At 39.6% G+C, this 24758-nt stretch overlaps 1 protein-coding gene across 4 annotated transcripts; it reads right to left on the bottom strand.

Moving 5' to 3' along the window:
• Positions 1-6036: 6036 nt before the first annotated feature.
• On the bottom strand, positions 6037-21172 carry LOC116334393 (carboxypeptidase O-like). Of its 4 annotated transcripts, none has more exons than XM_039607470.1 (10): positions 12610-12868; positions 12303-12479; positions 11930-11969; positions 10577-10678; positions 10392-10496; positions 9357-9473; positions 9006-9099; positions 7661-7863; positions 6924-7008; positions 6037-6834 (listed from the first exon to the last, which is right to left on the bottom strand). In XM_039607470.1, exons 2-10 carry the CDS (start codon positions 12305-12307, stop codon positions 6569-6571), a joined length of 1017 nt encoding a protein of 338 aa, XP_039463404.1. In that variant the 5' UTR covers positions 12308-12479; positions 12610-12868; the 3' UTR covers positions 6037-6568. The 4 variants fall into 4 exon arrangements, with proteins under 4 accessions (XP_039463404.1, XP_031613666.1, XP_031613667.1 ...); XM_031757807.2 differs by lacking the exons at positions 12303-12479; positions 12610-12868 and adding exons at positions 20471-20599; positions 20931-21172 and having other exon boundaries at positions 6052-6834; XM_031757806.2 differs by lacking the exon at positions 12610-12868 and having other exon boundaries at positions 12303-12482.
• Positions 21173-24758: the final 3586 nt, after the last annotated feature.

Genomic DNA, 24758 nt, shown 5'->3' with positions numbered 1-24758 from the left:
TTTCCTCATGTCTGGTATGAAGCTGGTCAACATCTGCAGAGCTCAGGTGGAACACAAGGCATTTATTGGCTTCATCCAATGAGACTTTCCATTTTTAAAGTAATGCCATTATTAAATCCCCAGAGTTCAGTATAACCTGAAAGCTCCACTGAAGAGTCCTCAGTGTAGTGTTTGCATCCTGTTTTGGATTTATTTTTGCAACAGAACATACTTGGTGTTTTGTTTTGATGCTCCCTTTAAAGCGATTAAAAAATGAACTACTCTGTCTCTGATGCAGCTGCTTCTCTCTGTCTGTAGCCACAAGCACTGTCCTGTCTTGAATCTGATTGGTTACATGTCATGAGTAATAGCCTATCAACACTGATGGCTACTGTGCCACACAGGGGTGCAGAGGAGGGGATTTGGAGACCAAAGCAGCTCTGATTAGTGAGCACAGCTGTTCTTTAAACCCTAAAATATTATGAATTGTTACGTAGATGACAGACATGGCTTACGTAACTCTTACAATAAAAAAAGGCAGAATAGTGCATTTTGCTGCAATATACAATTTATTAATGTAGCAATGATGCACATGAACAAAGGCATGTCAGTGTGAGGCTCAGGTGATCTTATTCTCTGAGTATCAGCGGGTAGTCGAGCTTGGATGGAGCCATGAATAAGAATCACTCTTCACAGCTTTAACTATTTTTTAGTCCTCTGAATGTTTATCCTGCTCCCTCTGATGGTGTTATGGCCTGGGTGGCCTTGCCGGTCAAGTACAATGCTCCAGTCATATCCATTAATAGCAGGTCTCCTCTGTAATCCATGCACTTGATAAGTGAGTTAAAACTCACTGGAAAATAGGCCCCAAGGATATGTTCATTTTTAAGGCCAGAGTAACCTGTAAGAACCCTTTGAGTAATATTATTATAATATACAGGCTTTTACCTTTGCTGTCTATGTCTACAGTTTAAAGTTTTTGAATGCAGGATACTTTATTAAAGCAGTTAACAAGGACCATAGCAAAAGCTGAATCAAATAACGATTATCAGTGGAATGATCTACTCTGAGCTAACGTCCAGGCCTGAAAATGCACATTGTGACAAAGAGTGCACTTGATGTGTTTTTGTTTGCTTTTATTCTTGTTGCTTTGCAGTTTGCTCAGGGTATGGCACACTTGAGCCAGGATTCAGCTCTTTTTGCAGCTCCTCCACTGAACACATTCTCTCCATCAGTCTCCTCCATCACTATATATAGGGAGTGAGTCATGAGTCGCAGCACACATTTGTCCCCTCTGCCGCCCCTAGAGTTCACTGTACCACCCCTCCACTGCAGCAGGCCAGAGAAAATTTGTAAATGACCAGTTTTGTTTTAACTAAAATCACCATCTGAAGTTTAAAAGTTAAAGGTCTCTCAAACAGGGTCTCCTGAGTGTTTGTATTTCTTATATTGTCATAAAGAACTAAAGTTGCGTAGTGCTCACCAATGTGGTTTTTTAATTCAATTTGAAGCCCGCGGAGATTAATTAGAGTAGGAATGCCATCTTTTCTTTATTCTGAGCTCTCTCTGTCTCAGTCTGTCTGCTGTGTGGTTATACACTGACAGCAAAATGCTTGCATGTTAACTACACCCCAGCAACCCGAGCCTTTGTTCCCGCGCCTTTGCTGACAGGTGCATTGTGTCTATTTGGGAGCTACTGCTCATAAGATATAGAGACAAGAGCTGTCTGAGCTCTGGCCTGTGTGCTCAAACTGTGTGTCCCAGATAGAGAATCACAGCACACATCATGCGCTCTTTCTTCATTATGATAGATGAAAGCACTGATCTTGGATGAGCGAGGCAGGCAGTTCAGTTGGACTCAGACACAAGCTTCAGCATTTTAAAAACACTGTGTGTGTGCAAACACATGATACCTCAAGTCCAGTGATATGTTAAAGTTTGGCTCGTGCAGAGCTGAGAAAAAAGATAAATCTTGAGGATTAGAGCTGCATTAAGCTGGATGCTTAAAACACTCAGGGTATTTGGGACCGGTTTCAGGAGCCACATTCAGCCAAAATTTGCACTGCCTGACAGTTTTCTGTCAAACATTTTATGGTCACTCCAACAGTTTATCTCAGCCTTGGACTCTTTGCTTTATGTGGGGCAATTAATTTGGAGCGTGCATGTGGGGAAGAAAAGCTGTGTCAACATCTGGGCAGCCTGCAAAATCTGAGAAGACAGGCAAGTTTTTGATGCACATTCCTGGGCGCCGTAGGGTTCTTATAGGTCAGATAGTTCGAGGAACTCAAGTGCCTGCTCGAGCTGCACTCGCATTTGGCGGAGTATGTGTTTGTCCACAAAACAAAGGTGGATGATGATCTTTGAAGTTATTGTTAGTGGTTTAGATTAGATCATGAAATGATAGTTTGAGCCATAGCATAATCTCTTTAAATAGCAGACTCTTGGTATAAAGGAGCAGTTGCACCAATAATTTGACCCCACTCATTCCTCATCTTCATTTTGACATACACTTGATGAAGTGTCTGGTATACTTTCATACTCTGTCCTTGGGCTCAAAATATAAAGGTTTCTATATCACTGCATGGTCCAAAGACTGGGGCCAAATCATGACAGACCACAAGTGAATAGATTTTAGTTTTTATTTTACAAAAGCTAAAACATCTGCAGGGTTTCTGTAACAGAATGCAAGGATTTGCAAATCTCATGAACGCACTTTATTGATGAAAGCACACAGAAAACAAACGAAAGGTTTAAAATGCACCATTTTAAAACAAATATTGGCTCATTTAGAATTTCTTGCCATCAAATTCTCAGAAAGTTGGCACAGGACTGTTTAACCTGTAGTGTCCCCTCTTTGAAAATGTCTGTAAAACATCTGTGAACCGAGGAGATCAGCTGCTTGACTTCTGAGTAGGAATGTGAAATAGCTGCTAGCTGCTCATCAGTCCTACAACATTCAGTCAGTTCAGTGTTAGCCAGTGGATAGAAGCTATTCCTTAATCTGGCAGTGTGTGAATTTAGTAACCTGTACCGTTCCCCAGAGGGGAGAGGAGAGAACAGACTGTAACAGGGATGTGTGGTGTCCTTCATGATGTTACAGGCTCTTCTGCTACATCTGGACCAGTGAATGTCCTCCAGATGGGGCAGTGTATCCCCATACCATCAGAGAGGCAGCCTTCTGAACAGAAGATTGATAACACGCTGGATGGACCCTCTGCCCTTAAATCTAGAGAAGGTGGAATTCATGTTTTCTAAAAAGAATGTCAATTTATTTGTCTGTCCACAAAAATTGTTTTGCCTCTAAATGTTCTTTGGTCCAGAGAAGAAGGCAGCATTTTTTGATTATGTTCACTTATGGTTTCTTCTTTAGATGACAGAACTTTAGCCAACATTTGTGGATATGTTTTTAATGCAGTGCCTCTCGAGGGCTCACAAACATCCAATATTGATTTCCACCCTTGCACAAAGAGATTTCTCCAGATTTTCGGAATGTTTTGATAATATTAATGCTGTAGATGATATTCACAGTTTTACACTGAGGAACATTATTTTGAATTTGTTCCACAATTTGTAGATGGATATTTTTGGAAATTGGTGAGCTTATTCCTCAGATGTTCTGCCTCTCTAAGATGTTCTTTTTAGCTCTGGTTATGTTACTTGTTCCCAATAAACCAAAGTAGGTGCAAAATGTTCCACAAACTGGCTCTTTTAGTATCATTTACTTACCTTTTGTAGCCCTTGTTCCAACTTTTTTGATGCCAAATTAAAAATGGCCTTACTTTTTAAAAAGACTTTAAGTTTAAATTGGTTATATATTTTCTACGCTGTAAAAAATATTCATAAATTAACAAGTTTTTTTTCCATATAATTTTGTACAGACTGTTCCTGTTATTTTTAAACATATGAAACATCAATGCACTTACAAAAAACAGTCTGTAAATTAACACGTCAAATAACCTGTACCTGGGGAAAAACACTATATTTCGTTTTGACCAGAAACAAAGCTCCAGCTCAGGCCCTCTACAGTGTACCTTGAACAGCAGTGAACTTTGAAATCAGCACAGGCCATCGCAGATTGTGTGATGTGAACAGAGAGAGAGAGAGGAAGAGAGTGTGAGAGCTCCTCAGTTGCCTTAGCAGCGCAGCCTCATTCCTCCACAGTCGGGCTTCAGTCCGCTGTACTGCGCGCTTCACGGGGCTTCCCTCACGGCTCCCCATCAGTTAACCCTGTCACACTCTGCCTGGTCTCCATTTATTTCACACTGCTCGAGATTTTAAAAAGAGAAGAAGAAGAAGAAGAAGAAGAAAAGCAAACAGAACTCTGGGCCGCCTCCAAGTTTCCTAAACGCCCCTTCTCCGGCTGTTATGAAGGAAAAGGCGGCGGGCTGATCGGCTCAGTCACTCAGCGCAGGTGTGAAACCAGAAGCGAAGAGAGGATGGCTCTGCGGCCGGGGAACGGGACTGTGACGGAGTGGGGGAACCTCAGCGTGGAAGTTAGCGACTACAACGTGAGCTGCACGAACCGCTCCGTCCTCAGCAAACCCGCCAGAGCCAGAGGTAAGAGCACACAGTTTTCACATCTGAATCATCCCGGCTGAGGTGCTGCGACAGATGGCACCAACACCTGGCCCCAGATCCGGTATAAACAGATAAGGTGTTACACCCTATTTTGTTTAATAGTATTGTTATTATTATTATTATTATTGTTATTATCATTATTATTATTAACTTTGTTCCTCTTCAATATTGATCTTTTCATAAAAAACTAAATGTGAGTGATTATTTTATAAAAGCAGCTTTCATTTCTTGTCAATAGTGTTGTTTCCCTTCAGTTTACAAACTGATTAGTGACTAATTCCCTGGTTAAAAAATGCAATCAGTAGACCTGATGTAATGTAATGTAATTTCCTCTCCTAACGTAGATGATGCAGAACACTAAATAATGCACTTTTACCTACAGATCATTATCCCCACACTGTGTCAGATTTGTGTTTTTACCACAAAGCCATTTGCAATCAGGAATTTTTTTTAAAAAAATCAATTTTCCTCATGTGTGTAATTAATCACCCAGCTTCTTACTCAGTTTTCCATTTCTCTCTCTCTGTCTGTATAATTAACCCACCTGTGACTAAATGTGTGATCAGACACTTACTGCCAGACAGCCAGTTGATGCCTGATTGTTAAACTGGAAACTGTTAGTGGGATTGGTGCTGACTGGTGCTTGGTGTTTGCATGTTTGTATGCTTTGGCTCTGATTCTAACTTACCTTCTGTTCCTTTCTGCACAGGAAACCAGACCTCATGAGAGAGTTGTCTTGTGGAGAGTCAAAAAGAGGATCGCTAATGGAGATAGCGGTGACTGAAGCTCCAAGCAGAATGATCGTCGTGCATTTTGAGTCCACCAGCTTACATCAGACATGACACATTTTGAGCAAAAACTCTGAACCTAAACTCTTATGATGTTGTTCAGTGAACAAAGCATGATTTTTAATCTTTAATTCCACACTATAGGAAGTTTAAGGGAAATGCATTTAAAAAGCTGAAGCGCTACAGTGCAGTCGATGCACACAGTACAAATACATTCTCTGAAATCACACAGTGAAGTGGGCCTTGTTTAATCTACAAAGCAGCTTCAGTTATTTAGCAACAATCAGTTTCATCAACTCAAAAATGAGAGAACATTTCAAGTAAAGCCATACTGGCTTTTACAGTGTAGATGTAGATTCATATTAATTAGTAACTGTCTTCAGCCATGGGTGGAGGTTTTGTTTGCACATTAGGAGGTTGGGCATTAAGTGGGGACCAGAGGGATGCTCACCCTGGAAACTTTATGCAGAGTTTTGACTCACTTGAATGCTAAATTTATCTTTTGTTTACTTTGTGTTAGAATATGTATTTATGTAAAAGAAAACAAAAATCTGCAGTCACTGTGCCGACGGTTATGTTATCTGTCCCTTGCATCACTCCTGAAATCTCTGTTTTCAGTACAGAATGTCTATTTTAATCATTTGTGCATTCCTTTAGGCTTAGTCCCTCAATGAACAGAACATATGATATATGAAGGAGACAGAAAGAGCTTGGAGCCTTTTAATATACATAGATTAATTCCATATCTTCTATATGTTATTTTATAAAACAATATCCATCAACAAGAATAATTACAGGCACACTGTTGTTGTCTCAAATGTTCCTCTGTTGTCTGAAAATATCATGTAAATATCAGTGTTGTTAAATAATAAAGTTTTATGTCGTTTCTTTTACATTATTTTTATATAAGGCATTCAAAACACTTAGACACAAAAAAGTCCTGATAGTCTTGGGAATATTTCAACTCACCAAGTATTGGCGACTCATTAAAACTGCTACAACTTCCAATCATTTTCTTTAAACTATGTGAAAAAGCACAGTGGCTGAGGAGATGCTCTGCAAGTACACTTCATGGATTATAAGAACTTTTGAGCACAAAGAGTTGTACATCAACTGCACTTTTTTAGAAAGCAATGAAACTTTAAAACTCTATTTCTGAAAAATTACTTGAAGAACTAAATATGAGTGCCACAAATTGCAGAATGACTGAAATCAAACAGCTCTCATCTCAGGGTGGCTCCAGTGACACCTGCTGCTAACAGTATGCCTGAAAGGGTCACAGCAGTGTTGGCTACAGCACCGTTAAACGTCTTGTCGTGGGTGTAGGTGATGATGTACAAAACTCCTCTGTAGGCCTCCTCGCACGTAGGCTGGATCTGATCCTCAGGAAGCTCAAACCTGTATGTCCCATTGTCTCTCAGCTCAAAGGTGTAGGTTAAAGGGATCCCCTGCATCCGAGCCCAGTCAGTGGCTGAACCACTTATGGGGTCTGGAGAAAGTTTAGCAGTTATATTTTTAAAAAAACACAGAGATACTGGCAATAAATTTAACTGGTTAGCAATTGATATATAAACCCACATAGTACATCGGGCGGGGTTCCTACAGTGTAGTTTGTTTGGTGAACCTTCCACATTGCTTCTGTTGCTCCCTGACCAACCATCATCTGAGGAATCACAAAGAACTTGTCATACAGTCAATGAAATATGGATCCAGACAACCTTGTTCTTGTTCTGAATGAAAAATGTAGTGGTGATATGGAGATTTCAGTAGGCAGTAAATACAGATTTAAATGTTATCAGTTCCTTGAGTATCCCGTTGTCTTAGTAGTTTTCCATCTGTCTCTGTTGGTGCATTGTTATCCCTTCCTGTGCTGTTTCCTTGTTAGTTTTTTTCTGCTTCTGTGTTTTACCCGGGCTCCGGCATTCAGTCAGCTTTTTGGAATTTCTGGACTGCTCTGCACATAGTTATAAAAGGTACTGGTTATGTTTTCATCCGGCCTGCTGTGTTTTGGTCCGCATGCACACTCAAACATGATTGCACTAGGCCTTATGTATATTTTAAACTCTATAGTTTGTGTGGAATCTTGTTATCATCATCATTGAACGTCCAAATGCATTTACCTGTTTGCCATTCCACTTTTATCTATTACTCTACTCGATGAATTAACAATAATTACTCATTCTGCTGGCTGTTTGCCTTTTTAATATAAATGCATGCACGATTAGTCATTGACAGGCTATAAAGATGCATATGTGTGTGTATGTTAATTAAAATAAATAAATAAATAAATAAAATGCATCATTGCATATAAATACCAGCTCATCATAGTTGGGGGCGGTGTAGTTGGGGTGTCCATAGGGAATCAGGAGCATCTGGCCATAGGAGTGGATGCTGAGGAAACACAGGAAGCTGTCCTTTCGGCTTCCTACGAAGTCAGTTACAGCCTTGATCTCGAGCTCAGACATAGCTTTGCTTCCAGGGTAGAATTTTGAGCAGCAGTTAAATGAAACCCCAATGGCTGTGAATAGAGGCCAAGGAGGATAATATGAAACACATATAACAATAATACCTCTGTTTTCAAATTCTTTTAACAAAGGTTAACCTTTTTACATAGCGGTGACCCGTTAGGTTGTAAAATTTGGCCAAAAGCCACTAAAGGCTGCTTCCCAGTCAAACCTCATTGTTGTGTTTACAAGGTTCTATAATAAAAGAAGCAAATTAGTACATGCTGTTACCCTGTCAGACCAGGGGTGCCGCTAATGAGGCTGGGTAAGAGAGAGGAGAGAAGAAGAAAGTAGAGAGAGTTAACAAAGATGGAGTGCTGCTGTAAAGCCTAAAATAAAGTGTTGAACCCAGACGTCGCCTCCGCTGCCTGATTTACAAACGCAACACTCATGTGTGACTCCTGTATAAAATGTCCAGAACATTAAAACCCATATTGGGCTTTTCCACCCTCTATTTTTTTTTTTAAAGAGACAAGTAGTTAAACAGTGTCTCATCTACCTCAGATGAACAGCAATACACAACACATTACTTTTTTAAAATTTATTTTATGAGAAATAAGCCAAAATGCAGAAGCAGTGTGTAAAAAAACAAAGAAGCATGCCTTACTGCTTCTGTGGAATTTGAAGGGTAACTAGCACCAAGGTCCTGCTATTCAAATTCACACTGATCATCAGCAAGTGCAAGCACCTCAAAGAAGCAGAGGTTTTGGAAGTTTGCTGGAGCATTCATGTGTGTGTTAACAAAATGCTAAGATACAAGCTTAGAGAAGTAACTGTTCCTATCTATTGATCTGAGAAAAGTTATAATGCCATTTCCACATAATTTGAAATCCAACATTACACAATGAGAAAGGTTATTCAAGTGGAAAAAATTCAAGAGTGTTGCCATCTTCCCAGAAGTAGTCATCTTAGCTAATTCACTACAAGGTCAGGGAGGTGATGGTTTGAGTTGAGTCAGCCATACACGCCTGTATACCAAAGTATTCTACAGTGAAATGTGAGACCTCTATCTGAAAGCTAAAGGTTGAATGAGATTGTGTCATGTAACAGGACAGTGATTCCAAGCACATCGGCAAATTAGTGAACATAGCTGAAAAAGAAAAGAATCAAGATGTTTCAATGGTCCAGTCAAAGTAAGAACAGTTACATCACTCACTTCCCCAGCTGGCATCAAAGTTGCGGTTTAGATCGGTGCCATAGCAGCTGCAGTTTTTGGGACCTGGTGACCTGTTCTTCCTCCACAGTCGAGTCTGAGTGGAGCAAAATGTTCAGTTAGTCATAAATAAAATGGCAGCACAACATTTTTGTAGATATTAAATGCTTCCTGTGATTGATGCTGTTTATTATTATCCCATGTGTCTTACTGTAAAAACATTAGATTATTTTGCACCTGAAGGTTTTTGAGCAATAATCATCCTATTATATCCTGTTCATCTGTGGTTTGAGATCCTGAGTGCACACTCTGGAAATGTAATTGGATAAATATCTATCAAATACGAGGACTGACTGTCTCATTTTCCCATGTGTAGATGTAGCCGTCTATATTGAGCACTGGAGTGACGTAGAAGTCCACGTTCTTCATCATCTCTTCCATTTTGGCATCTGTTTTGTATGTCTGCAGAATCTGTTTGGAACAGACGAACACACATCAGGGGCAGGCTGACACACTGGAGGACATGTAGTTATTAAATTATATTCATTTTGACAGACAGGATGTTTTCCCCTCACAACAGAAAACAATCAGGACAACAAATGGAATAATAAGATTTGTTGTAAATCTCTTTTTTCCTCTTTTTTTTCCATCTCTCTTTTTGTGCGTGTGTTTTATTTTGTTTCACTCTTTAACATCCACCACATCCACATTGACAACCAAACTATAAGTTCATATGTTAATTTTTTTCAAATATTTCAAAGAACATTTAAAAATACAGCTGACATATGAACCTGCAGCAAAACATAATACCCAGTATAATAATCATCTGCATATATGCAACTCTTGAGCCACACGATCGTGGCTCAAGAGTTGGCCGTTCGTCTTGTAATAGGAAGGTTGCTGGTTCGAGCCCCAGCTTGGACAGTCTCGGTCGTTGTGTCCTTGGGCAAGACACTTCACCCGTTGCCTACTGGTGGTGCCAGTGTCCGGCAGCCTCGCCTCTGTCAGTGCGCCCCAGGGTGGCTGTGGCTACAATGTAGCTTGCCATCACCAGTGTGTGAATGGGTGGATGACTGAATGTAGTGTAAAGCGCTTTGGGGTCCTAAGGGACTAGTAAAAGCGCTATACAAATACAGGCCATTTACCATATAAGTAACTTCATTTTTATTCCCAAAAAGTAACAGGAAGTAGTATAAATGTTAGATTTATCTCCACACCTTTCTGTAGAAGCTTGGCCTGTTTGGAAAACCTGTAATACCAAAATGTATAAGACATTATTTGAAATGAAATTTTCTTGTTTCTAGAATAAATGTGGCTAACAAAATTAACTTTACCCCTAGAAGGGTCCCATGAGTCCTGGTGGAGGTATATTGACAGCAGCTCTCTTACCTCTCTAACAAAGTACTGGCAGAAGGCTGGAGCGATCCATTCTCTGGCATGTATTCCACACTCCACCCAGATAGCTTTCTTTTCCTTTCCAGTATTCAGGCCAATCTGGAGAACAAATATCAAACATCCGTGTGCATCAGTATCTGTTTGGTATATGCCAGCTTGTGATCTGAAACTTTGTTTACCTTGAGCAAGCTAATATCCCTGCTTTCATAGGTCTTTCCATATTTCACCACGGTTACAACGTCAGGGTGATCCTTTACCATCTGTTCCATCCAGCTAGTGATCTGTAAAATGGAGTACCAACATATAGTGCAATCTTACAAACTTTTGACTGGTTAGCTGTCTTTCTCTAATATCCACGTATCCATGCATTTGCCCATCCATCATACATACATTTTGATTCAAGAGTTTATTTTTAACTTTTGGAGTGGTCTTGACTAATAGTTCTGCAGACTTTCCAAAGGTCTTTCAAAGTTTCATTTGGACAATGGTTTCCTTTTTTTTTTAACTCATTTTCAGTCTAAGCCTCTATAAATTATTCAAGTATAGCAAGACGCCTAACTCAAAGGGTAAACCAGTGTTGCATCTCTAGAATAAACAAATTAGCAAAGAACCAGTTTTAAATTAATCTTATGGAATGCTGAAGCCAAATAGCCATCAATCTATACGGAGGAGGTCAAGAGAGAGAGATACAACAGTCCTGGACTATCTGAAAAATGTGAAGGAGCCTCTGTTGTGGTTTGTGTGTGTATATGCCATTTAGGAAGTTATTATATATATCTTATATTTAAAGTTTCAATATATTAAATGAAACTCGAATATATGGAATGAATCTTGAATATATTGAATGAAAGTCTGAATATATTGAATGAAAACTGATGTTCCAGCAGCTCTGGCGCCATCCTGTGTTTTAGATGTGTAATATTATAGCATGTGATGTTGCTGCAAGAAGTAGCTCTGGAAAGGATAAGCGGAAGCGAATGGATGGATGGACGAATGGACTGAGCGAAGTGCAAAATTTAAAGGTCCATATGAGATGCTGAAACAAAGTCAGTCTCTTTTAAACATGCAAAAATAAGAACTGTGTAAAGCTGGACCCTCCCTTGTCGGCTCAACGGCCAGGTCTGGCCAAAGTTAAGAGAATTCATGGGGTCTGTGTATTGCAGTCAATATTATCAGTACCTTTAGTCAGTTATAGGCACTGGAAATAAATCAGTACATCTGGTCTTCTGACAGAATATACTGATTTATTGACTAAATTTCATCACCAGTAGTACAACAGTGAACCCTGTTATTACTATTAGTATTATTATTATTTGAACGCTGCTTACCTGTTTACTTATTCATAGGGGGGGTACTTCTTGTAGCAACATAACATGCTATAATACACATCTAAAACACAGCATGGCACCAGAGCCTCTGTAGTTAGCTTTTATTCAATATATTCGGGTTTCATTCAATATAGTCAGACTTCTATTGCGATATATACGTATATAGAAATAAAATGATGTGTGTGTGTGTCTCAGCCATCTCACCTCTGTCAAAGGGTGGTATTTATAGTGGTCGTACTGCACTCTGTTGGACATAAAAAACAAGAGAAACATGAGAAGCAGTGGAAGTGGATCATACCCAGTGTTGGGGAGTAACGGAATACATGTACCGCCGTTATGTATTTAAAATACAAAATATGAGTAACTGTATTCCGTTACACAAGGGCGTCGATTTGGCATGGACGGAGGGGACGTGTCCCCACCAATATCCAGCGATTATTGAATTGTCCCCACCAATAATTTGATCTCTTCGAGTAAAGAAATACAAACCCGATAGAAAGAAAAAAACGATCTGTCAACGTCTCATTCACCTAGCGGTGCAGAAAGAGTTAAATTACGTTCTCTACTGGAGTCCTACCTCATGTGACAAATATGGCCAAAGTGATTGGCTGTGTCTTTCAGCGAGCTCTGTTTAGTTTTAGCAGCGGCAAGCCTGCGCTGCGAGGAGGAGAGGAGGACGGTGTTCCAGATCAACTGGCGTTTAGATCAACTGGCGTTGGTCGAACAGATGTGCGGCAGACTTGCGTTTCAGGAGCTGCTACCGACAAAACAGCAAAAAAACCGCCAAATATGTCATCCGTGACACTTGTGAGGTTATCTCAAACACACTCCGTCAGTCTTGATGCCATTGAACAACAAAATGTTTAAAAATGTCGCGAGTTTACCTGGTGATAGCCTCATGCTCGACACGATCGCGAAAACAGCAAACAATTAACACCACGCCGGTGTTGTTCACAGGACAGCGAGAATAAATGATCGGGAGACTCTTGCCGTCGTTATCGTTCCCCTCGCACGTTTTATTTCTCCGGTTTCAGCGTTTTATGCTCAAAACTAAAGCGTGCAGTTTACTTTGTGTGCACTAACATGGACTCGAATCAACCAGCGCCACCTCTGGCCGAGTGCCACAGCCTACAGCCAGATCAACTTGTGACACATCTGCAGCACGTTTGAATTCGTTTCATGCACAATACATGTGTACTTTTCAATTGTGTGTTTGTGCGTCATGCAAATAAACCTTTGAAATGAATGAAATCATACCATATATTTATTATTGGCCTACATTTGTACAAAATGCCAAATTATATACACAAAGTCATAGAAATCACCACTCCAGTTGGTCATCATGATTTTAATATTCTCTTTTTCCATAACAATGAAATACGCCTTGGACAAATATGACACATCAATAGTTCATTAGTGTTGTCACATCACATCCTGTAAGCATCTTCTGTCTGTGTCCTTTCTCTGAAATGAATATTTCCAGCCAATATAGGCAATCCATCAACATGGCTGGAGAGTTGGTTGTTGTATATAGTCTAAGTGTGGTTAATCCAATGAAGATTTGTAAGGTGATGCCAGTTATGGTGAATTTACAGCAGTTACACAGTGATTAGTAACAAACAGAGCCAGTGAGAGTGAGTGGATTGAAGAAAGTCAGTGACTCAGGTGTGTCGATTGGTTTGTCATCTGTTTGTGAGACTGGAGGAGACGTAGAAATCTTTTGTTTTAAATCTTAGTTAGGAAGATTCCTGTTTTAAAATGAGAACATTTTGTGAGAAATGCAAGAAGTACATCTGCAGAAAGCACACAGTTACATTCTGTCCATCATGTGGACAAAATTGAAAATGCTGAACATTGGAAAACTGAGAACATTGGGCAAGTTCAAAAGAAATGTGCTTGTAAGAACGAAAACCTTTAATAATTGTTCCTAAAAATAGTTATGGAAAGTCTAACTGTTGTATGTCTGTGTTCTACATGTTTATCTAATGGAAAATAAAGTTGCTATTGTTTTATTGCAGTTTCTTGACAGTTCTGAGTGGATTTACATTTACCTGCAACAAAATCAATGTCATTTTCTGTTTTTCAACATACTATAAGGTTTAATTTCCAAAACGTGCATATGATCTTCAATTTTAGCAGATCCAATATCACATAGCTGCTATGTCATAGCAGCTGGAGCAGTCTCAAATAGAGGTATGTCCACTGCTGCCACCTGTGGCCAAGTACCATAGCCTACCTACTACTAGATTAACTTGTGACACATCTGCACCTGCTGCTATGATCACATTGAGTAGAGGCTGAGTGGCTGCACTTACCCCTGGTACATCCAAATCTACCCACAAACATGTTGAAAGATGCAATCCCAACAATGTGCATTGTCAACACTAAAACAATCAGTAAGCAAAGACAACAGGGATCAATTTTTTCTGTTTATTTAGCACCCACAACATTTGTAGTCGCCTTCTGCACAGGGCAAGTCCACACACACTGTGTGGTACCACTTTCCACAGAAGGTGCATTAAATCTGCAAGATTGAATGAGATTGTCAGAGTCATTGTCTGACTGTTTATTACTAATCACTGTGTATCTGCTGTAAATTCACAGTAACTGCCATCTCCTTACAAATGTTCATTAGATTAACCACACTTAGACTATATACAACAACCAACTCTCCAGCCATGTTGATGGATTGCCTATATTGGCTGGAAATATTCATTTCCAGAGAAAGGACACAGACAGAAGATGCTTACAGGATGTGATGTGACAACACTAATGAACTATTGATGTGTCATATTTGTCCAAGCCGTATTTCATTGTTATGGAAAAAGAGAATATTAAAATCATGATGACCAACTGGAGTGGTGATTTCTATGACTTTGTGTATATAATTTGGCATTTTGTACAAATGTAGGCCAATAATAAATATATGGTATGATTTCATTCATTTCAAAGGTTTATTTGCATGACGCACAAACACACAATTGAAAAGTACACATGTATTGTGCATGAAACGAATTCAAACGTGCTGCAGATGTGTGTCACAAGTTGATCTGGCTGTAGGCTGTGGCACTCGGCCAGAGGTGGCGCTGGTTGATTCGAGTCCATGTTAGTGCACACAAAGTAAACTGCACGCTTTAGTTTTGAGCATAAAACGCTGAAACCGGAGAAATAAAACGTGCGAGGGGAACGATAACGACGGCAAGAGTCTCCCGATCATTTATTCTCGCTGTCCTGTGAACAACACCGGCGTGGTGTTAATTGTTTGCTGTTTTCGCGATCGTGTCGAGCATGAGGCTATCACCAGGTAAACTCGCGACATTTTTAAACATTTTGTTGTTCAATGGCATCAAGACTGACGGAGTGTGTTTGAGATAACCTCACAAGTGTCACGGATGACATATTTGGCGTTTTTTTTGCTGTTTTGTCGGTAGCAGCTCCTGAAACGCAAGTCTGCCACACATCTGTTCGACCAACGCCAGTTGATCTAAACGCCAGTTGATCTGGAACACCGGCAGCAAAAAGGAAGAACCTGGATATAAGAAAGTATTTTTCAAAGAAACCTGTAAGTCACTTAAAGTCAAGTTCACTCATAAAATGTGTCCGTCATAATAACGTTACAGGCAATACCAGGCCATACATGCCAACCCTCCCGATTTTTCCGGGAGAATCCCGAATTTCATTGCCCCTCCCGAAAATCTCCCGGAGCCACCATTCTCCCCAATTTCTCCCGATTTTCCACCCGGACAACAAAATTTAAAACCATATCCTAGATTGGCCCAGCCAATTCCAGTTTCAACAATAGCTGCTACTACTGCAGCTACTTAGTATTAATATTACTCTTGTTACTTTGGCTGAGATTAAAGTTATTACATTAGATTAGATTAAATAAAACTTTATTAATCCTCGGGAGGGTTCCTCCGGGGTTTTCACACAGCTGAATAAATGTCGAACAGAAAACTGATTAAACAGAAGTGTGAGATGGTCGAGAATCTACGCAAGCGTCCGGTTATATTTTATCTTATTTAGACAGCAAGGAGCAGACGGCAGAGGTGACGTAATTATGAAGGCTAGACCCCAAATTTCACAGTCGCTCATTTCCGGTCTACCCGGCTTTCGGAGGACCCGGCCCACTTAGACCGCGAAGGCCGGGTCATCAGGTGGACGCACCCTCTGAATTTGGACACCCCGGAACAGGCCGGTGACATTTAACTTATTTTTTCCGATAAGTAAACACTGTAAAACCCCTTTGAATGTCTCCCTAATTCTGAGGTCTCAAGGTTGGCAAGTATGTGCTAGGCTTTGGCCCACATCAGTCTAAAACTGTATGTAACCATGAAAAAGTGTTGCCATGTCCACCAGGACAGTATAGTATAGACAGTAGTATAGACTCCTTCACATAGTGGACATTGAGTTGTTGTGTGGGGCACCAGTAGTCCATGTCTGTTGCTGTAACAGTAGTTCATGTTTAGAATAAAAGTCCCAGCTCACTGATTTGATCGGGCAATAGTGCCTAAAATGTTGCATAATTTTGCTGAGAGATCTTTTACTTTGTGGTAATCTTAGATGAGTGATTTTATGGACAAAACCCACCAGGCCAGTCAGTGTTCCCTTAGTACTAATGTGTAAGATATGTTGGTGTACTATAACTGAAGTAATGTTGTTAAGTCCTTAAAGTCATATTCTTTTATTGTCATGACTCTATTTGAAGCTATTTTTATTTTTGTATGATACCCAGTAGCGGTTTTAGATACGGGCGACACGGGCGGTTGCCCGGGGCGGCATCGTGATGGGGGGCGGCATCACGGGCATCGGCAAAAAAAAAAAAAAGTAAATAAATAAATAAATGCTCGTACTCATGCTGCCCCGACGGCAGCCAGCGCATATTGGGAATGTCATAGACACCAATCGGTTTTCTATCGCCCATTTGCTGGGAGTAAGGGCGCCCTCCGTTTGCGAGGTGCGCCTGCTGCTTGCGGCACAGGGAGGAGAGGGCGGGCGGCGGGGATTCTCTGACCGGCTGGAGCAGCATCTAATAACCAACTCGCAAAATAAAACAAAATAAAAACAAAACAACAAACACGAAAACACCGGACATTATGATACAGACTTATAATTTGCACCGATGTTTTTTCGAAATGCTATACACGAAAACTGAGCGCGAGAGCCCTCGGTGCGCCTGCGCGCTGCTGAAGTCAAAGTAAACTTTATTGTCACCTCCGCTACATACAGTCCAGTATATAGAGAGACGAGACGACGAGGCTCCAGTTACAGCAGTGCAAGTAAACAAACAATATATATAGTAGAGTAAGAAAATAAATATACACTTTAGGACTCGGGGTAAAGGGATCAATAACAATTTAAAATTTATAATTTACAGTTTGATGATTTAAAGTCTCACACATAACCCGTCGAAAGGGGAGGGAGACCTGCTGCTTCCAAATAGAGCACATTTCATTCATAATGTTGTAAATCTAAGCCCATTATGTATTCATGATTTGAATCCTGGGTTGTGTGAAATCCCAGAAATACACCCTAGACAAAGTTAATCTGTGAACTAAGGTGTAGGTCTATTAGGTTATGTTGTGGTGATCCTCTGGTTGAGGGATGGGTGTTCATACTGGAGTGCAAAATTAAAACGAATGGAAGATGGACAAGAAAAGTTCAAAGCCATCAGGTGCTCAGTTTAGAAAAAGAGAAAAGAAGCGGAGGAGAAACGAGCAAAAGATGCAGGTAACCAGATGTGTCATTGGATAATGGCAGGTCATCCTGAAACAATCAGAATCAGAATACTTTATTAATCCCTAAGGAAATAATGTGGGTTACAGTTGCCCCAAGAAGAAATGGTAAAAATAGTAACAGTAACAGACTAAACTCCAAACAATACATTATGTTACAGATTTTAATATTAATTAGTCATTGTCAATTGTTGATTTGTCCTGTTCTCATTGTATGACGAATTATGATGGCTGTTTGGTAGCCGTTTGCATACTATGCATACTCTCTCTCTCTCTTCATATGTGTGTGTGGACAACAGTTTTATGTTAAATCCTTAACATGTTTTGTGTGTGTGTGTGTGTGTGTGTGTGTGTGTGTGTGTGGGGGCGCCAGAGGGAGTGTTCGCCCAGGGCGCCAAACAGGCTAGGACCGCCACTGATGATACCTGATTTATATGGAATATGGCTGAAGTAAACTAAAGTCTAAAATACTTAGTCATTTGTTTAATATTAATTTAACATTATATAATTCACATATAAAACTATGAATTGTAATTTTAAATGGTTTAAAAGCATGTAGAATAGCATATGTAGGCAAGTATATTTCTCCTTTTTATTTTATTAAGAAGCAAAGACAAAAAGGAAAAAAAAAAAGAAACAGCGCAGGGTTCGGTGGTTGAATCATCCGTCCCCACCAATGCTAAAACCAAATCTACGCCCTTGCCGTTACAGTTACTGTTTAAAAACATGGTATTCAGAATACAGTTACTTTGTTGAAATAAATGGATTACACGGCGGTCTTTTCCTGTTTGATATGTTCGGCTATGCCCTCTCTATTTTTTGTAATTCCACGCCGTTGAAAACCCAACCAAAACATGCATTAAGAGGCTCTAAAGCCCGTGTCTCAATCTCGCGTCCCATGTCACCCCTACTTGCAGCCCGCATAATGACGTGAAGAAATATTTAAAAAAAATTATTATTCAAAAAGTTATTTAATATGAAAACAATAGGCAGAGTGTTACAGGCATAGCCCTAAAGAATGTAGCCTCGTGGGCAGTGTAGTCTGTGCTGCAGGGAGAATGGACCGCCATACATGTGTCTGTGAGCGCAGGGAGGGAGAAAAAAGAGTGGAAAAGTACGACTTGTCACCGAGCAGAAACGGGAGCTGGAAGCATGCAAATATAATAATAACCACTGCAGCCAAAAAGAGTGCCTGACGAGCCCAGTTGTAAGTAAGCTATTAAGACTCGACTGTACACTGTGTTCGTGTTTTTCTCCGAAACAATAAGTTCCGTTGGAGCAGCCTTTCAACGCCTCTCTCTGTGTCTTGCTATCAAAGACCCAGACAACAAAGTAAAGCTAGTTTTCAGCTACGAGCCCGACACGGAACCCGACGTGTTAGCCCGAGGTCCCTTTATGATTTTACGCCTTTACGTTTCGGAACCCCGGGACTGTTATATATATGTGCGGATTAGTTTTCTATACCAGATTGCTGCTAAAAGTGCAGCCTTACCTATTGTCCACCCTACTGTTATTCATTTTATATTATGATTTAAAAATCTAGTTGGTGTTGGTATGGCGAGTAACCTTCAGCAATAGTAATAAATCACACAGCAATAGTACATTCATGTAGTTGTAAAAAGCATGATAATATATTAAGTAATCCAAAGTATTCAGAATACGTTACTGTCATTGAGTAACGTAACGGAATACGTTACAAAATACATTTTGGGGCATGTATTCTGGAATCTGTAGTGGAATACATTTTAAAAGTAACCTTCCCAACATTGATCATACCTCATAATAGTCTGCTGTTTTATCAATATTGTAGTTTTTAGTTACAAGGCTGCAATACTCAATTTCTAACAGTTTTAAAGGCATTAAAATATCATACATTTCTACATTAGGTACTGTTCTTAATTTTAATGTTAAGATACCTAAACTTACTTGACTATTTCAAATTTCTGGGATGTTGTACATGATAAATTATTCACAGTTGTAGATTAAATAGATGAGCACTATGTAAAGTCGTCAATATTAGCTCTAAGGCAGATTTCTGTTACGGCTTCTAAAACCAAATATTGTTGTTGATTACTCTGATTTGCAAATTTCTAAAACCTAGAATTAATTGAAAAAAAAAAAAGCTGTCATCCGCAGCTACTCTTGCTGCAGCATTTTGGATCAATTGAAAGCTTTTCATGGAGGTTTTTGAACAACCTAATATTAATAAGTTACAATAGTCCAGCCTATAGAAGTAATACATGCATGAACTAGTTTTTCAGCATCACCGTGAGGCAGGATGTTTCCAATTGTAGAGATATTGCACAAACACAGTTTATGGCACCAACTGTCTGCCACCTACAATCCAGTTTTGAGATTCCTTCCTAGGTGCCTTAAAGCCCACTCACATCTTGCGTCAGTTTATCTCAATAGGTCACACAAATGTCTTCAAGAAATTTTAAGAAGTCCAGTAGCTTTTCTTTCCAAGCTCCTTAAATAAACACAAGAAAACAGGTCCTACATATTTTTATATATATGCGCATTGAAGGATATATCCTCGAGAAATGATCACTAGAAGATTCCTCACAGTGTTACTGGAGTTCATGGTAATTCCATCCAGTGTGGTTAGACAATGTTTCTAAGATTTTTGGGGTCAAGTACAATAACCTCAATTTTATCTGATTTCAGAAGCAGAAAATTCAGGAATTTCAGGAAAGAGTTCATTCAGGTGTTTGTCATTAAGACATCTCTGCAGTTTGAGTTATGAACAACTTGCAGGTCTCAATAATGCCTTTTTTTCCCCTACATTTTTTGCCAAACGACATTCTAAACATATCGCAACAAAATAGGTCTAGTACAGGACTACGTCACCCACATTTGAGACCAAACCAAACATAATTCAAAATAATTATATATATATATGTATATATGTATATATATGCTAAGAACCTGAAAGTACAGTAACTGATATTTTGAAGGTAGTTCATCTATTTAGAAAAATGATCAAACTTATCTAATGAAGAAAACTCACCTCTCTATTGTTGCTGTGCCCACTGCTGACAGCAGCACCACAAAGCTCAGCCTTACAGAGATAAGCATCGTCTCTTTGTGAAAGTAAAAAGTCCTTGTAACAGTCGGCTATACTGATTGCAGGAAAGCCCTATAAAAAGACACACATTTGCCTTGAACACAGACCACTGTGAGCATGCTATCACTTGTTAATAATTGATCTGAACTAACAGTCCTTCATGTATTTTAAAATGGAAAATAATGGATGTGTAATCCCTTTAAATCATCAACTGCATGAGACCATAGTCGAAAAAAACTTAACTCCTGTGTAAACTTTTTGCTGCCATCAGCCGCTGTCACATTTTTTCTCAGTTTTATACTTTATGCACATATTTTCCAGAAGTAACATGGAAAAAATATTAAACATGGAGTGAAATATGTGCACAAAAAATTATGGAATACAATGGACTTCACCCTCTTACAGAAGCAATAATGAGATGCAGAGAGTCTTCCTGATCCTCCAGAAAAGGACGCAGAGTGACCGATGAACTAGTTTGTCCTTTACTCACGAATGAACAATCGATCGGTTTATACTGTATTTTAAGTTGAGTCTGTCTGTTGGAAAAGCTGGAAACAGCAATGACGCTGCAAGCTGATAAAAAAGAGCAAAGGTCTTTTCAGAAATTTCACAATGAACCTTTAAAAACCACAACTGTGAGTATTACAGCACATTACCCTGTTAACAGGGATTTTCTTCCAGTCACAAAAAGGAATGGACAGCAGTCAGTCTGTCAAGAACATGCAGGTTCATATATCAGTGGAAGTCCTACCTATCCACTGTTTTTATATTTACTGTTTTATTTATTTATTTACTGTTTTTGAGTTACTCAGTCAGTCTTCTGCCTACTGAAAAAAAAACAGAGACTTCTAGCATAACTTCACCTACGTTCAGAGGTGCATGAGGAAGAAAAGGGTCTACAGAGGTCAACGCATTTTGGCCTGTGTAATGCAACTGTAGTGCAGGCAGCACTTTAAATACCAGATGTTTAAAAAAAAAAAAAATCCTAATGGGAAAAAAATTGGAACACCCAGTCATATGGGTCCAGTATACCTTTCCACCAATCCACTTAATTGTGTGATTGCACAAAAACAGAAGAATGTCATGGTTAGTGCTACGCGGCAGGCAGGAGGGAGGACCCAAATGCAGGACTCAGAGACAGCAGGTTGAACTTAAAGGGAACCTCGGCTATTAACACATGTTTGCGTTAAAATATGCATTGTGCTTTCAATAACATATATGTGGTATTAAAATATGCCAAATGTTTTCCTTTTAAGCACATTTTATATAAAACCGATTTACCAGTAGGCCACCATTGTTATTTACTTCTCAATGCACTCTGGGTAGTGACGTCACACGGTTGCACCGCATCGAGTTCACAGTTAGCAGCGCACTGGAAATGGCTTCTGTTCAACCTTTCCAGTTTGATCCAGAGCAATCCGAGAGAGAGGATGAAAATAGTGATGTCTATGCGGCTACTGCTTGCCAATGGCAACGGCGACTGAGAGAGTTTGTTGTAAAGAGCTCAATTTTATGGCAGCAGCTATCCATGGTATCGCATAACTGCATGATAAAAACATTACTAGAATTCTAATTTTTATTATACAGTGAAATTACAATATCGTTATTTTTACAGATTCTCCATGCAACACAGTGCACCAAAACTTTGAAGCCGTCGTGCCAAACTAGGCATCCCCGACAGAATTTGTTTCCCCTGTGGGAGCATACACTGGCCTTTCGAAGTCATGGACTAACAGTATCCCACGTTCGTGAATTTTAGTTCATAAACACTTCTTATAATGACTAACTACTCCAGAAATTTTGGACATGTTAGCTCTTTATACAGTAAAGTTACAGAGGAATAAAAATAATATCAGGCTCATCCTGCCACAATTTGTTCCCCCTGTCCAAAGACTTACTGCTCCTGAAATTTTGGAGGTTTTAGCTCAGTATAGTTCTGTACAGTTACAGAAGGATACAAATAATGATCAGTCAAAATGTCATTGGTTTATTTAAATAATCCCGTCCGATGTTGTGCCAAGGTCCCAACGCAGGGGAAACAAATTCTGTCGGGGATACATAATTTGGCACGACACTGTCACCACTGGCAAGCAGTAGCCGCATAGACACCAGTAGTTTCCCTCACTCTCGTGTCCTCGTGTGACGGATTGTTTTCATCTCCATCTAAACTAATTACTGGTTGACTATTTTCATCCTCTCTCTCGGATTGCTCTGGATCAAACTGGAAAGGTTGAACAGAAGCCATTTCCAGTGCGCTGCTAACTGTGAACTTGATGCGGTGCAACCGTGTGACGTCACTACCCAGAGTGCATTGAGAAGTAAATAACAATGGTGGCCTACTGGTAAATCGGTTTTATATAAAATGTGCTTAAAGGGAAAACATTTGGCGTATTTTAATACCACATATATGTTATTGAAAGCACAGTGCATATTTTAGCGCAAACATGTGTTAATAGCCGGGGTTCCCTTTAAGGCGCAGCTTTATTGCTGGAAGAACTCTTCATGGAAATTAACACTTACAAAAACAAACCAAAAAACTCAAATGTGAAACCTAAAGTAACTGGCACTGGAAACTAGACACTCTGAAACACAGGCTCGAAACCTGACGAGACAAACGCAGCACAAAGAGAGGGTACGATGCGACAACAAGCAGGGGATGACAGAGGACTAAAATACATGATGGAGTAATCAGGAAACGGGAGACAGAAGGGAAACAAAGCTGGTACTAATTACCCAGACGAGACTGGGAACAGAGGTTGAACACAGAGCACGACTGTCAAAATAAAACAGGAAACACACCAGCTACACTTACAGACAGACTCAAAGACACAGTTTCACACAAAGACATGACTGACTAGGAACCAGAGGGAACAAAGAGACAAAACCTCAGGACTAGAAATCACAGAACCATGAACCAAAAGACTAGTAATGATAACCCATGAAGAAATCAAAGCTTAATAATTGTACAAAAAATCAAAACACTGGGTCACCCACCAGGAAAAAAAAATCAAAACACCCAATCATCAGTATTTATTCCCCAAAGGAGCACCAACAATGATGGGTTGGGTGGTAATTACAATTACATTTTTAATGGACAAATGTCATCAGACACAAATAATTGTTGTTGTTAAAATATTATTGTTACATAAGAACATTATCCTGGGATTAAGAGCAAGCTTCAGTGTTATTCAGCCTCACATCAGGCACACACTGACAAACCACAGCAGCAACTGTGATAAAAACAAACAAACAAACAGGTTCTATTAGTTTCAAATACAGCAGAGTTCAGGTACACTATACCACAGGCATAAACAACCTTTTCCTCATGTCTGGTATGAAGCTGGTCAACATCTGCAGAGCTCAGGTGGAACACAAGGCATTTATTGGCTTCATCCAATGAGGCTTTCCATTTTTAAAGTAATGCCATTATTGAATCCCCAGAGTTCAGTATAACCTGAAAGCTCCGCTGAAGAGTCCTCAATGTAGTGTTTGCATCCTGTTTTGGATTTATTTTTAGCAAAGCAACAAATCATTCTTGGTGTTTTGTTTTGATGCTCCCTTTAAAGCGATTAAAAAATGAACTACTCTGTCTCTGATGCAGCTGCTTCTCTCTGTCTGTAGCCACAAGCACTGTCCTGTCTTGAATCTGATTGGTTACATGTCATGAGTAATAGCCTATCGACACTGATGGCTACTGTGCCACACAGGGGTGCAGAGGAGGGGATTTGGAGACCAAAGCAGCTCTGATTAGTGAGCACAGCTGTTCTTTAAACCCTAAAATATTATGAATTGTTATGTAGATGACAGACATGGCGTAGAAAGTGCTTTGAGTGTGCAAAACTGAATAAAGATGCAGTGTAAGTATCAGCTCATTTACCATTTTTCATTCTCATTCTTCTTGAGACTAATCATCGATAACCCTGGAAAAGCTGTATCTGTCAAACCTGAAGGCAACATTTACAGGTGCTAGAAATTGTCAGAAGTGAACACATGGTAATTTAAATTACAATCCTAACAGGAGTACCTCATCCCAGTGTTGGTGGAAATCAGCATGGAAAATAATGCGGAATGGTTCGTAGATTATGATGTAAATGAAAGTGAGTTCAGTATTATGACCAGATGATTGATAAAAACCATGGCCATAAAAATCATGAAAATGTGTGGTATTCAGCAGTTGTTCCAAAGTTTTATTTCAAGCTATTGCATCATGTTTTGGTATGTGGAGAAAGTT

The sequence above is a fragment of the Oreochromis aureus genome, linkage group 23 (assembly GCF_013358895.1).
Source record: "Oreochromis aureus strain Israel breed Guangdong linkage group 23, ZZ_aureus, whole genome shotgun sequence".
NCBI classification, from domain to species: domain Eukaryota; kingdom Metazoa; phylum Chordata; class Actinopteri; order Cichliformes; family Cichlidae; genus Oreochromis; species Oreochromis aureus.
Note: the sequence above shows the minus strand (reverse complement) of the source record. Positions and strands in the feature narration are given on the sequence as shown.